The 12,566-nt window shown below is 42.0% G+C and overlaps 1 protein-coding gene and 1 long non-coding RNA gene across 2 annotated transcripts in view; one reads left to right on the top strand and one right to left on the bottom strand.

The window, feature by feature from the left end:
* Positions 1 to 12,566, bottom strand: part of POLQ (DNA polymerase theta) — a 138,089-nt gene that overhangs the window by 64,679 nt on the left and 60,844 nt on the right. Inside the window, 2 exon segments of the mRNA XM_034788349.1 lie at positions 6,389 to 6,513; positions 6,869 to 7,062. Coding sequence (XP_034644240.1) covers positions 6,389 to 6,513; positions 6,869 to 7,062 — 319 coding nt within the window.
* Positions 7,766 to 12,566, top strand: part of LOC117886498 — a 38,575-nt gene continuing 33,774 nt past the window's right edge. Inside the window, exon 1 of the long non-coding RNA XR_004647989.1 lies at positions 7,766 to 7,873. This is a non-coding gene — a long non-coding RNA (uncharacterized LOC117886498). The remainder of the gene's footprint in view (positions 7,874 to 12,566) is intronic.

The raw sequence follows: 12,566 nt of genomic DNA, 5'->3' as shown, positions 1-12,566 counted from the left end.
TTCCTGAGGAAATAGAAAGGTACATCCTAGATGGGAAGCCCAAAACTGTAACCGAGGCAGGGGAGATTGGAGCCACATGGGTGGAGGTGGCAGAAAAGAAAAAAACTAGTAGCAGTTGGAGCGAATATCAGAAGGGGCAAGCTGAAACAAAACCTTACCACCGGGGACAACCCAAGGCCCCACCTACATTCCAAGGGAAACCCCAGATGCCTTCTCACCCCACCACACCAGTCTCCACCAACCAACATCGCCCCGGTGATACCTTAGCAGGGTGATGTTTTAAATGTAATGAACTGGGACATATAAAGGCCCACTGCCCCAAGAACCCCAACCGATTACAGTTCATTACACCACAATCACACCAAAGATCCCCGGGCCCAGATGCCTCTCTCATACCCTCGGAGCAAAGGGAAACCTTGAGAGTGGGCAGAAAGAAGGTTATCGCATGGAGGGACACTGGGGCACAAGTGTCGACTATCCACCAATCCCTAGTGGACCCCAAACTCATCAACCCGGAGGCTCCAGTGACAATTTAACCCTTCATGTCACAGTCTGTAACCTTGCCTACAGCCAAGTTGCATGTCCAGTACAAGGGCTGGTCAGGAATGTGGACTTTTGCAGTCTATGACAATTATCCCATCCCCATGCTGCTGGGGGAAGACTTGGCCAACCATGTGAAGTTAGCCAAGAGGGTGGGAATAGTCACCCGCAGCAAGGCTAAGCAAGCTTCCACCCCCATCCCGGTTCCTGAGCCGTCCCCCAGGGCCCCATCTGTGTTACCAGAGACCCAGCCAAAGGTGGTGGAACCGGATCCCCTGCCAACGACTGCAACAGCCGTAGTGGATCCAATCCCAGGGACCCAGCTAAAGCCAGTCCCAGAACCGGAACTGGCAACGCAACCAGCACCAGAACCATTGCCAGCACTGAGTCTAGCGCTTGCAAACCCGTCTACAACTCCAACGCCAGAGGGCACTAGCGAGCCTGAACTGGCAGAAGCAGCAGATAACCCTACCCAAGAGGCTCAGCCAGAGCCTGAAATACAACATAGTGCACCAGCGGACAGTGGTTCACAGTCAATGGAAACAGCCCCAGCACCTGCATCGCTTCCAGAGGGACCAAGCCCAAGTCCTCTCTGGGGGCAGTACATCAGCCATTTGATAGCAGAGCAATATACAATGTATGATCTATATCCTCTGGAAGGAGATAGTTTGATACTTCGAAGGCCCAGAAACAACAACAAAGAGACAGGATGATAGTCAAATGGAATTTGTTCTGTTAAGATAATACAATAAAAATCTTGAAACACTTAAGATGTGAAGACGTTTTTCTCCTGGTCCAGAATGAAGCCTGGGGAAGAATGATTTAAGTGAAACTTCAAGATCATCTTAGGTTTAAATTCTGGATGAGGCCTCACCACCACTTTGTCCTCGTGAAACGTTGTTTAAGGGATATCAACAGTAAGAATTTACAGCTCGCTGACCCTGCTGGCTGAAAATATGGCAACTAGGAAGACCAATTCAAGTGGTGGTGTAAGCACATTCTGCAAGATACAGTGGTGTAAGCACATTCCGCAAGCGGCTCAAAAGGGGGCTCCAAGAGGTTTGCAAGGACAATGGTGAGATTCTATATAGGAGAAGGTTCCTTGATGGGAGAGTAAGCATAACGTAGCCCTTTCAGAAATCTATATATTGTAGGATGTGAAAAGACTGAACAGTATTGGATAGGTGAGAGACATGATGAAATTGCTGCTAGATGAACTTCGATGGCGCTGAATGAAAGACCCAGTTGTTTTATATCCTGGAGGTAGTCCAGGATCTTTGGTATGGGAGCCTCCACTGGGTCAAGACTTCATTGGGTTGCCTCTGTTGAGAGTCTTTTCCATTTAGAGGAATAGGTTTTCCTTTTGAGAGGTTTTCTGCTTTGTAGGAGGATTTCTCGGACCTGAAGGGAGCAGTCTGTCAGTATTAACCAGCCAACATCCAAACTATTGGATGCAGTGACTTCAGATCCAGACAAAGTATCTGACCTCAGATCCGGAAAACTAGGTAATTGATATTCAGAGAAGATCTGTTAGCCAGAACTATCTTGAACACTATGGAGCTATTAGGACTATTTTGCCTTTGTCCCAGCTGATCTTACAGATTCACCTGGGAATCAGGGGAATATATTGCAGACGCGTTGTCCATCAAAATTTGCACTGTGGAATTTTGTAAGAGATCAGAATGCAGGATAGCCTGATTGATCACAGCTTCAATACATTTATGTGGAGAGTCATATCCTTTTGACCCCAGATCCCTTGTATCCAGAGGTTCGGGTGGGTTTCCCAATCCGTGGTTGATGAGTCTATGAGAAGTGTCTTCCTCCATAGGTGGCAGGAAGAGGATGTTTCTTTTGTGGTCCTCTTTGTGGATTTGGAGTTCTCCTGAACCACAGACACTTTTAATGATCCTGACTGGGTAAGCATAGAAGTGCTTGGATCCCTTCTGTGGCACTTGATACTTTTTCTCCATCCTTTTGGTGGTAGGAGGAATGGTGACCAGTATTTGCCATAATGCCTTTGCAGGGTCAAGTATCCCCTTGTTAATTGGCTGGGATAATCTGGCCAGTGCTAAGGAATTTGAATGACTGAAGTCTGAATATCCAGGGCCTCTGAGTATAGCTAGCAGTTCCTAGAATGTCTTAAAATCATCTGGTGCTGGTACTGGAGCTGTAGCCTTCACTTTATATGGGAACAATGAAGATTCCTGAGGACGTGAAGGAAAATGCTGCTGTTCCGCTAATCCCACTTTGTCCAGTGTCTGATGTTCATTGTCTCAGTCCAGTGTGGGCAAGCTGGTCAGCAATGCTGATGGGGAATGGGATTTCTTCCGCTTTCTTGAGAGATGGGATGGAGATTGACTCCTGGAGGCATGGGAAGGTGGTCCCCAAAAGGTCCAGTAGGACTAAAATGGCACGTTATACTGGTACAGCTGGCTTCACTGGGGTTGGCCAGCCCATTACCATCCATGCCAGGATTGTGACAAGGCTCTAATGGGTAAGCATTCAATCCATTACACAGGATCTTCTTCCTGAATATTAAAGGGAGATAGTTTGATGCTTGATGCTGGCAAAAAGATATGGCCCAGTGATGGGGATGAAGAGTATATTTTGTTAAAGAGCAGTGCCGAGGTGTAAGCTGATCTTGGTGCCAGGATGATATCATGTGCCAGTAGTGGTGATGGTCTCTGTGCCGAGGAAGACTCTGGTAAAGATGTAGAGTCCATTGCAGCACTGTAACATATATGAGCAGAGGACTCTGCAGACAATGCTGACATCGGTATTTGCATTGCCGACTGCGTAGATGCTGCCACTGAGGTTGGTACTGGGTGTATTTGTTCATGTTGAGCTTGTGACCAAGCCTGTGCTGCTAACCCCTGTGATGGCTGAGGGCTTAGTGAACTTCTCTCTGGCACATCATTTTTTCAAACTCTCCTTATGAGAGTACACTGACCAGTGCCTAGAGCAATGCTTTTGTCTGTGCTCCAGCCAGCTTTGTCCCTCAGCACCGGTATTTGATTCCCAGAACTGTTGGTGCTGGGATCATCCATGCAGAGTCCTTTGACAGGGTTTTTTCTCAGTGACAGGACTTGGCATAGTGGGCCATCTGGTGGGGGCACTCAAGATTTCTTCAGTACTTGATCAGTCTTAGGAGCAGAGTCTCCTCAGGATGAGATGACAATTCACTGACCACTCCATAGTATAGAGCTTGAAACATGTGCCTGTGAGGAGAATGAACAGCAGACAAAGCACTGATCCAATACATAGTTCTCTTCAAGGCAAAACAAGCAGCAGCTATGGCCCTCAATAAGCAGAATGAGGCAGTCACAGTATAGACAGGACTTAAAGTTTTGAGTCTACCATGAGGCACATGGTAGTGCAAAGCTCCTAGTGGAACTGTAGGGGGGGGGTTGGTTGTTGTTTTTTAAATGGTCCCAAATTGATAAATTAAGGGGAAACAGGAACATTTTAAAAAGGTAGGTAGATGACTGTTCTATCAAACTATAGCAAACACTGAGTAGTAGCGACCTGGACATTTGTTCTGTTTTGCTGTCATGGGCAATAAGAGGGAACTGAGGGCAGATGCAGCCCCCCTCCCTTTATACCCTCAGATGAGAGATATGAGGACATGTGCTGTACATGTGCAACTCCAACAGACACTACTATTCAAAAGATTCCACTCTGGCACACATGAGGTGCATGGGAACCCTAGAGTGGGGTGCTCAAAGAAGAAACGATAGATAGAAAAATTTAGTCAAATGACTGTGATAGATTGACACTACTCTGTAATGTCCTGGACAAACTTTACTGAATTACATTAAACCTTACTGAAGTTTAACATTTTTGGAGTTGATTGTATTAAAAACACAAATATTTACATACTATTTTGGGATTGTAAGGCTCTTCAAAGGACCTTTTAACATTAAGGGTTTTTTCTAGGAGGAGGGGATATATGCTAATATAATTCCTCCAGTTATCAACCCTTTAAAATCATCCACCTGGAGAGGTGCACATATACTGGTTCAAGCCAGTATACTGGCTTATGGCCTTCTTTCTGATGCAGCAGATGGATAGAACCCCTGTACCATGGGAGGCCCCAGTCCTTAAAGGTTTGGAAGGACTTGGCCTACGGAGGCCACATAATATTGAATATTTCTTCTGAGCTGAAGCTGTGATGAACTTGTGACCACAAAGGAAACTCCTTGGGTGGTGTGTTGAATGACTACTCCTGCCAGGACTGCTCCATCTTAGTGTTGGGATGATCTCTGGTTAGCTTATTAGCATACATTTAGGTTCTTTTATTGTTTTTAATGCTTTCTCTGTAGTGCTTTTACCCTAATAAGAAAATATGCTTGCATAAAAAGAGCTGTGTGGTATCAATAACCGGGGCAGTCACACTGTTAACTGTCTCTGAAGAGAAAGCAAGTAGGTGTGCTTGAGCAGACTGTCTCAGCTGGGAACAACACACCAAAAGCAGGGAACGGTGCAGCCTGGAAATGCCCTGGTCAGACGGGAAAGAGACATAGGTCTTCATGCAAAAAGGCAACAGGTAGGGAGCTGGAAGTCTGAGAGTGGGTGTCCTTGAGTGGACCACTGAGGAGAAATCCAGGTGCAGCTGCCCTGAACTATGAAAATGACAAAAATTGGCTGGGGAAGTCAGGCCATATATTCTGTGCAATCTGCCCCTGCACAATCTTTATTACTGATGACAATGGGTAAGATGGAGAAAAACAAGCTTAACTCTCACTGGCCAGACTAAGTTTGCAAGGCTAGCAGTGCTAGGAAAAATCGACTCCTTTTTACCTGTAAACTGAGCACAAGGGGTATGGATAGCATTGGAAGAAAGACACAGAATTCCATTTTTATAGCCACTCAGAATACAACTGCATTCATTCCTCTTAACCACACCTTATTTCAAGAGACATCATTCATTTTAGCCCCAAAGTTACCTATATTCTTGAAAAAATCTTGTATCCCTTCACTGATTGCTGAAAATGATTTACACTGGGAATAGAGAATCATGAAACTGATATTACAAGAAGTAATTAACACTATCAGAATGAATTCTGTTAACATTTAAAACTTTCCTTCCTGAATAATTTTTGTGTGCCCTTCATTTTCGGTCTTTGTCACACACTGCTTCCCACATTTGGGCCTTGAAAAGTTGGGAGATGTGACCACTCTTTAAAATTCATGGACCCCATTTGTGGAGTTTACGAGGACTCTGGTGATGAAAGAAAAGTTTTCTTATTCATGTTGTGTCCTGTTATCTTTTGATTTGCCAGACCTATTTTGGCAGGCAAATTAACACTCTCTGAACCCTTTTTAAGTGTTTGAAAAGCTATGGTAAGTGACAAGGAGACTGTGTCTTTTTTGGCAATTGTAAAATTACAATTTTTCAGCCAGTTAATTTTGCGGCTGAGAAATCTCTGAACTAAGTATCAGCTGCATCCAAACTTTGTCCACATGAGAGCACCACATTGGTAGTTTGGCAGGAGCACAGAATTAGCCTATACTTAATTTGCATAAAATGGGACAAATTATATTCACTTACCATTAAGATGCAGCCTTTGAAGACTACGTTTCCCAACATGCAGTTCTCCATATTTATCCTACCTCCTCCAACGAGTGATGTAGCCTCTGCAGGATGCTTTTCCATAACAGAGCAGATGGCAAGTACAGACTGCACTAAAACAGTGCATGGGCTAAATTTATCACTGCCACATTTTAGCCAACAATGCCATATATGAAGAAGACGGACCATATTTTCTCCAGTAACAAACTAGAAAGACCAAATATTTAGAACTAGATAATGCAAGACTCCAGAATTTTTTCTGTCCCTTTGACTCACCTGCATAGGTGGCAGCAGACTGTTGCAAGGACTGAAGCTGGCCACGACTACAGTTATATTTCTTAGTAATATCCTTTAAGGGAACCTCACTGATTAAATCCAGTAGGGCAAGGCTGGTGAAAAACCTGTACAAAAAGCATATAGAGAAATTTTATAAAATAAAGTAATTGAGGCCAAGCTAGTAGTAATGAGACATTACTGTGCTACTCTGGGCCAGAAGTGGCAAACAAAGGAAATAACTTCTCGGACCATTTTTCTTAACACATACCCAAACTTCTTGTAGCTACAGATCTCTTACCCAATATGGATAAACTCATAAGGGACCGATCCAAATTGCATTAGCTAACAGCTCAGCCAACAGAAGAGCCAATCCCAGACAATGCTTTCATACAGAACAGAACCTAGCAATTGGATCACCTCCTCACACATTTGTCCTTTAGAACCTCCTCCCCTTAGGCACTTAGACCCATCTGTTATTACCTTTTATGAATGGCCATTTGCCTGTGCTGTTTCTCTGTTTTAGCGATGATTTTGCCCTTTACAGAGCGAGCCAGGAAGCCTTCTTCAATTCCCACCAGCTCAGCCACTCGCTTCATAGATGAAGGCAGCTTCTCCCACAGGCAGAAAAACTGATACCAGTCAATAGTGGTCCACTCCTCGTACACAGGAGTGACCTAAAGGAAACAAATCAATGTCGGATTCTTTAAAGCAAAATCTTTACTTCACAAGAATAGGCATAGGAAGAGGATGAATAATAATGTAATCCAGGACACATGGTTACAGTGTCCTACATACAACTCAGATGCACTGAGTCATAACCACATACCCTGAAGAATGTAAAAGCTTTTCCAAACTAGTTTTTAATGTTTGGACTAATGAGCTCTGACACACATTCTCATGATTACTCAGTTCAGACCCTTTGTCAGATTGTTCCTTAAACCCAAGACATTAAAAATAAGGGCTTTTGAACAATAGCTTTATTTTTACTTTACATAACTGATTAACATATGCCTGTCTATCAAGATCAGTGTCAGTGAGACATGTTTTTCTAGTACATTCCACCAAGAAACAGGATCTCCAGTTAAAGCAGCCTTGCTAGACACTGCCATGGTATCTGATCGTGTAGAGGAGTAGGGTTCTGCAGTCCACTTTTCCTCTCACTTCATGATAAACTCCAGCACAAAAATCTCAGTGCTATTATTTATATGAACAAAAATACCCAAACAATTCAACCACTAAGGGACAAAACAAAACATTCTGGTTATAATTCAATCAGCCTGGTTCAATACCAGGAGAGAGAATGTTGTAATATTTACATCAACATACTGAGAGAGACTGTTTCGAAATAATTAGTTAACAGTACTTGGGGCACATTTAACAGAATACAAAATGCAAAATGTCTAGGGCGCAGCTACAAATCCTCCATCTCACTTTTAATGTTGGCAAGGGTAAGAATTGCTGAAGACAGGATCCCATTCCAGAGAGGTAGGCCTTTTTTATCCATTCCTAGCCAACAAATATTTCTTTTTTATCAAATTCCAAAAAAGATCAGCCATAGATTTGTACAGTCAGAACATTCAAGCCTAAGGGAGTGAAAGACCATTATTATAGTTTTTCTCTGTCTACTATAACACATAGGATACATTTAGAGAGCAACTCCCGGCAAAAATCATCTCCAGTCTTGCTTTGGAAATGAACAGTTTACAAATAATGTTTGAGGCAAGGTTAATAGGAAAGAAACTCAAGAACATTTTGTTCAAGAGCACTATTTCAAACTAAATACACTGGACAAACTGCTGTGCTTGAAAACTCCAGAGAGAAAATACATTACATTAACATCTCCTGCCTCAGAACACGAACAGAATTTCATTTTCTTCTTTTTAATAGATGTCAGCAGGGAACGAGTACATTGCTATATACTATACAAAGCAGCTCTGCTTTGCTTACTGAAAGTAGAAACAAAATATAAAATCTTCCTGATGTATGCAGTTTGCAGGCACATATGGGACACTAGCACACCCTACAAAATCACTCAGTTTTGGTCAGCACCTAGTCAATGACAGAACAAGCAGGGGCATGGAGTTGAGAGCAGGCAAAAGCATGCATTCCTGGGTGTTTATGATCCCAACAATCAGATCATCCCACCTTTGTTTTGCATGGGTCACACAGTTCCTCAGCAGGGATTTCCAAACTGTCGCAATTCTGTTTCAGAAGCTGTGTTTTGTCTTTATTAGGACAATATGTACAAAGATGCACATTTAATGGGGAGAAAGAACAATATCAGATTTTGGACAGCATTCCTTTAAGGCCTTCTTGCCCATGAAACTTACAAGGCTTGTCAGGACACCTAATCACTCTCTTATTAATCTTTACAGGCTCATGACTCCCTCTCCAGGAATTTTAATTGTCTTTTAGGGGCTTCTTGAATATGCACACACAGATCCTTGTTGTCTTGTTGGGGACCCCACCCCACAACAGACTTAGCAGACTTCTCAGGGCTCCCCTCTCATAGTTGTAGTAGGCTCCTCCACCCCAAATATACCAAACAGGCTCATCAGGGACCAAAAACCTTCTTCTATAGTTTGATAGAACAGTCATCTACCTATTTTTTTTAAAATGTTCCTGTTTCCCCTTAGTTTATCAATTTGGGACCATTTAAAAAACAACCACCAACCAAAGGTCCCATCTAGCCCAGTATCCTGTCTACCAACAGTGGCCAATGCCAAGTGCCCCAGAAGGAATGGACCAACAGGCAATGATCAAGTGATCTCTCTCCTGCCATCCATCTCCATCCTCTGACAAACAGAGAAAAGGGACACCATTCCTTACCCATCCTGGCTAATAGCCATTAATGGACTTAACCACCATGAATTTACCCACTTAGTTTTGAGAGATCTTTTTGAAGTTCTTCACAGTCTGCTTTGGACTTAACTATCTTGAGCAGTTTAGTATCATCTTCAAACTTTGCCACCTCACTGTTTACCCCTTTCTCCAGATCATTTATGAATAAGTTGAATAGGATTAGTCTGAGGACTGACCCTTGGGGAACACCACTAGTTACCCCTCTCCATTCTGAGAATTTACCGTTAATTCCTACCCTTTGTTCCCAGTCTTTTAACCAGTTCTCAGTCCATGAAAGGATCTTCCCTTTTATCCCTTGACAACTTAATTTACATAAGAGCTTTGGTGAGGGACCTTGTCAAAGGCTTTCTGGAAATCTAAGTACACTATGTCCATTGGATCCCCCTTGTCCACGTTTGTTGACCCCTTCAAAGAACTCTAATAGATTAGTAAGACACGATTTCCCTTTACAGAAACCATGTTGACTATTGCTCAACAGTTTATGTTTTCCTATGTGTCTGACAATTTTATTCTTAACTATTGTTTCGACTAATTTGCCCGGTACCGACGTTAGACTTACCGGTCTGTAATTGCCGGGATCACCTCTAGAGCCCTTTTTAAATATTGGCGTTACATTAGCTAACTTCCAGTCACTGGGTACAGAAGCCGATTTAAAGGAGAGGTTACAAACCTTAGTTAATAGTTCCGCAACTTCACATTTGAGTTCTTTTAGAACTCTTGGGTGAATGCAATCTGGTCCCGGTGACTTGTTAATGTTAAGTTTATCAATTAATTCCAAAACCTCCTCTAGGGACACTTTAATCTGTGACAATTCCTCAGATTTGTCACCTACAAAAGCCAGCTCAGGTTTGGGAATCTCCCTAACATCCTTAAAGCTTATAGGGAGGTTGGGATTGGCCCCCAACAAGCTTCCTTAGGCTCAGACTAGGTGATAGGGTCCAGTAAGTCTCTGAAGTCTCAGTGGGTGTCTGAGGTACCTAAGTATGATGAGCCTAAGTGCCTCAGGAGGATGTCAAATTCGGAAAACCTTTGTCCAATTCACTTCAAATATTTTAGAAAAATTCTACCTCTGTTCCAGACACAAAATTCAAATTTTGAGACAGATGAGACTTTTCTACGGGTTTGAGGAAAGCGGATACCAAATTGGGTTTATAATGGATGCAACCAATTGAACCTCAACTATGGAATGGCAGCTGCTTCATAATATTTGCTGCAAAAGCAGAATAGTTTCCGAACTTAATCAGGGTGGGTTGATTTAAATCACTGATTTCAATCATGATTTAAATCAGCAAGCAGAAAACCTTGATTTAAAGAATTGATTTTAATCATGTTTTGCATTTGTAGTTTTTAATTATTTTCTTAAAGAAGGGATGAATTTCATTGGTTGAGCCAATAAAACACTGATTTTGCCACTAAATATAACCTTTGCACTAAATTAGGTGCTTCATTTTGCTAACTATATCTATACACATTTATTTAAGCAATTATATAGTTCAACATACATTTATTCAGATTTGTAATTTTACATCTTTATTATGTAACAAAATGATGTACTGGGGGGAGGGATAGCTCAGTGGTTTGAGCATTGGCCTGCTAACCCCAGGGTTGTGAGTTCAATCCTTGAGGGGGCCACTTAGGGATCTTGGGCAAAATCAGTTCTTGGTCCTGCTAGTGAAGGCAGGGGGCTAGACTTGATGACTTTTCAAGGTCCCTTCCAGTTCTAGGAGATAAATAGGATATCTCCATTAATTTATTTACTAACTAAAGGATTATTAATTTTTTTACTTGTGATTTGTATCAATTTCTGGATGAATGGAAATTCAAAAACAATTTTTTTTATTCAACAAAAACACCCTAAGTGTGCTGGATACATAAGAAAAAAAATTATCAAAGAGTTTATCAAAATACGTTTTCTATTTACAACTGATTTATTAAACAAAAGTAGTATCTGTAGTTAGTAAACAAAACTAAATGTTTTGGTCACTATGTCCAAGATTTTAGAAGTAGTAGACTTCAGCCTATCATACCTTGTTTTTAATTCATAAATGGGAAGAGGAAAAGAAACTTTCCTTCTTTTTCAACTCCCAAATGTCTTCTTAACCTTGAACGAACTAGTTGAATGAACCAAAATGAAGAAAATATTCTCTGCACCTGACAAAGAGACTACTGCTGTCAAAAGCTGGTTTAGCATTTCAACAAACTCTAGTCCCAGGTGGTTTAACTTTCTTTAAAACTTCAGCAGCAAACATGTATTCTTTTAGTAATGTTCTATGTATTTAATTTAAATGATTTAAAAAGATTATAATATCTTTAGGCCTTAACATAGGCTGTCAATTTCAAATTTAATTGGTGAGAAAGGAGTTCATAAGAGCAGCTTCAGGCGTGGTATTCCACCAGTTTTCTCAACCATACTCCCAAGTAGGCAGCCCAACTATCTTGCACTAAACACACCAGACAGGGCGGCTCCAACCTGCTTGGAGCGGGTGAAGCTCATCCTAGATTCTTTCATCTTTCTGCAAGACCCAGGCCTACATCAGATGGGATTAGCAATCCCCCACCCAACCCAATGGCTATGAAAGCCACTACCATGTTTGCTTCAGATCAACCTGGTTCGGGACCTATAAAAATTAATCTACTGGATGGGGTTTGGTATGTATTGGAACATGGAAAGTGTTAACTCTGAATAAGGAAGACTCCAAGGAGCTGCTGGTCAGAGAAATGTAAAGGTTAAAGATATCCATCGTTAAAGCCTCACCAAAATACCTTATAGATAATATCAAGAAGAGAACATAATTATGTGTTACAGTTGTTGTTTTCGTATGAGCTTGTCATTACAAACATAAGAATGGCCCTATTGAGTCAGACCAAAGGTCCATCTAACCCAGTATCCTATCTTCTGACCGTGGCCAGTGCCAGGTACCCCAGAGGGAATGAACAGAACAGGTAATCACCAAGTGATCCATCCCGTCGCTCATACCCAGCTTCTGGCAAACAGAGGCTAGGGACACCATTCATGCCCATCCTGGCTAATAGCCATTGATGGACCCATCCTCCATGAATTTATCTAGATCTTTTTTGAACCCTGTTATGGTCTTGGCCTTCACAACATCCTCTGGCAAGGAGTTCCACAGGATAACTGTGCATTGTGTGAAAAAATATTTCCTTTTATTTGTTTTAAATCTGCTGCCTATTAATTTCATTAGGTGACGCCCTAGTTCTTGTGTTATGAGTAGTAAACAACACTTCCTTATCTACTCTCTCTACACTAGTCATGATTTTATAGACCTCAATCATATCTCCCCTTAGCCATCTCTTT

The sequence above is a fragment of the Trachemys scripta genome, chromosome 1 (genome assembly GCF_013100865.1).
Source record: "Trachemys scripta elegans isolate TJP31775 chromosome 1, CAS_Tse_1.0, whole genome shotgun sequence".
NCBI classification, from domain to species: domain Eukaryota; kingdom Metazoa; phylum Chordata; order Testudines; family Emydidae; genus Trachemys; species Trachemys scripta.
This window is presented reverse-complemented; position numbering and strand designations above follow the sequence as displayed.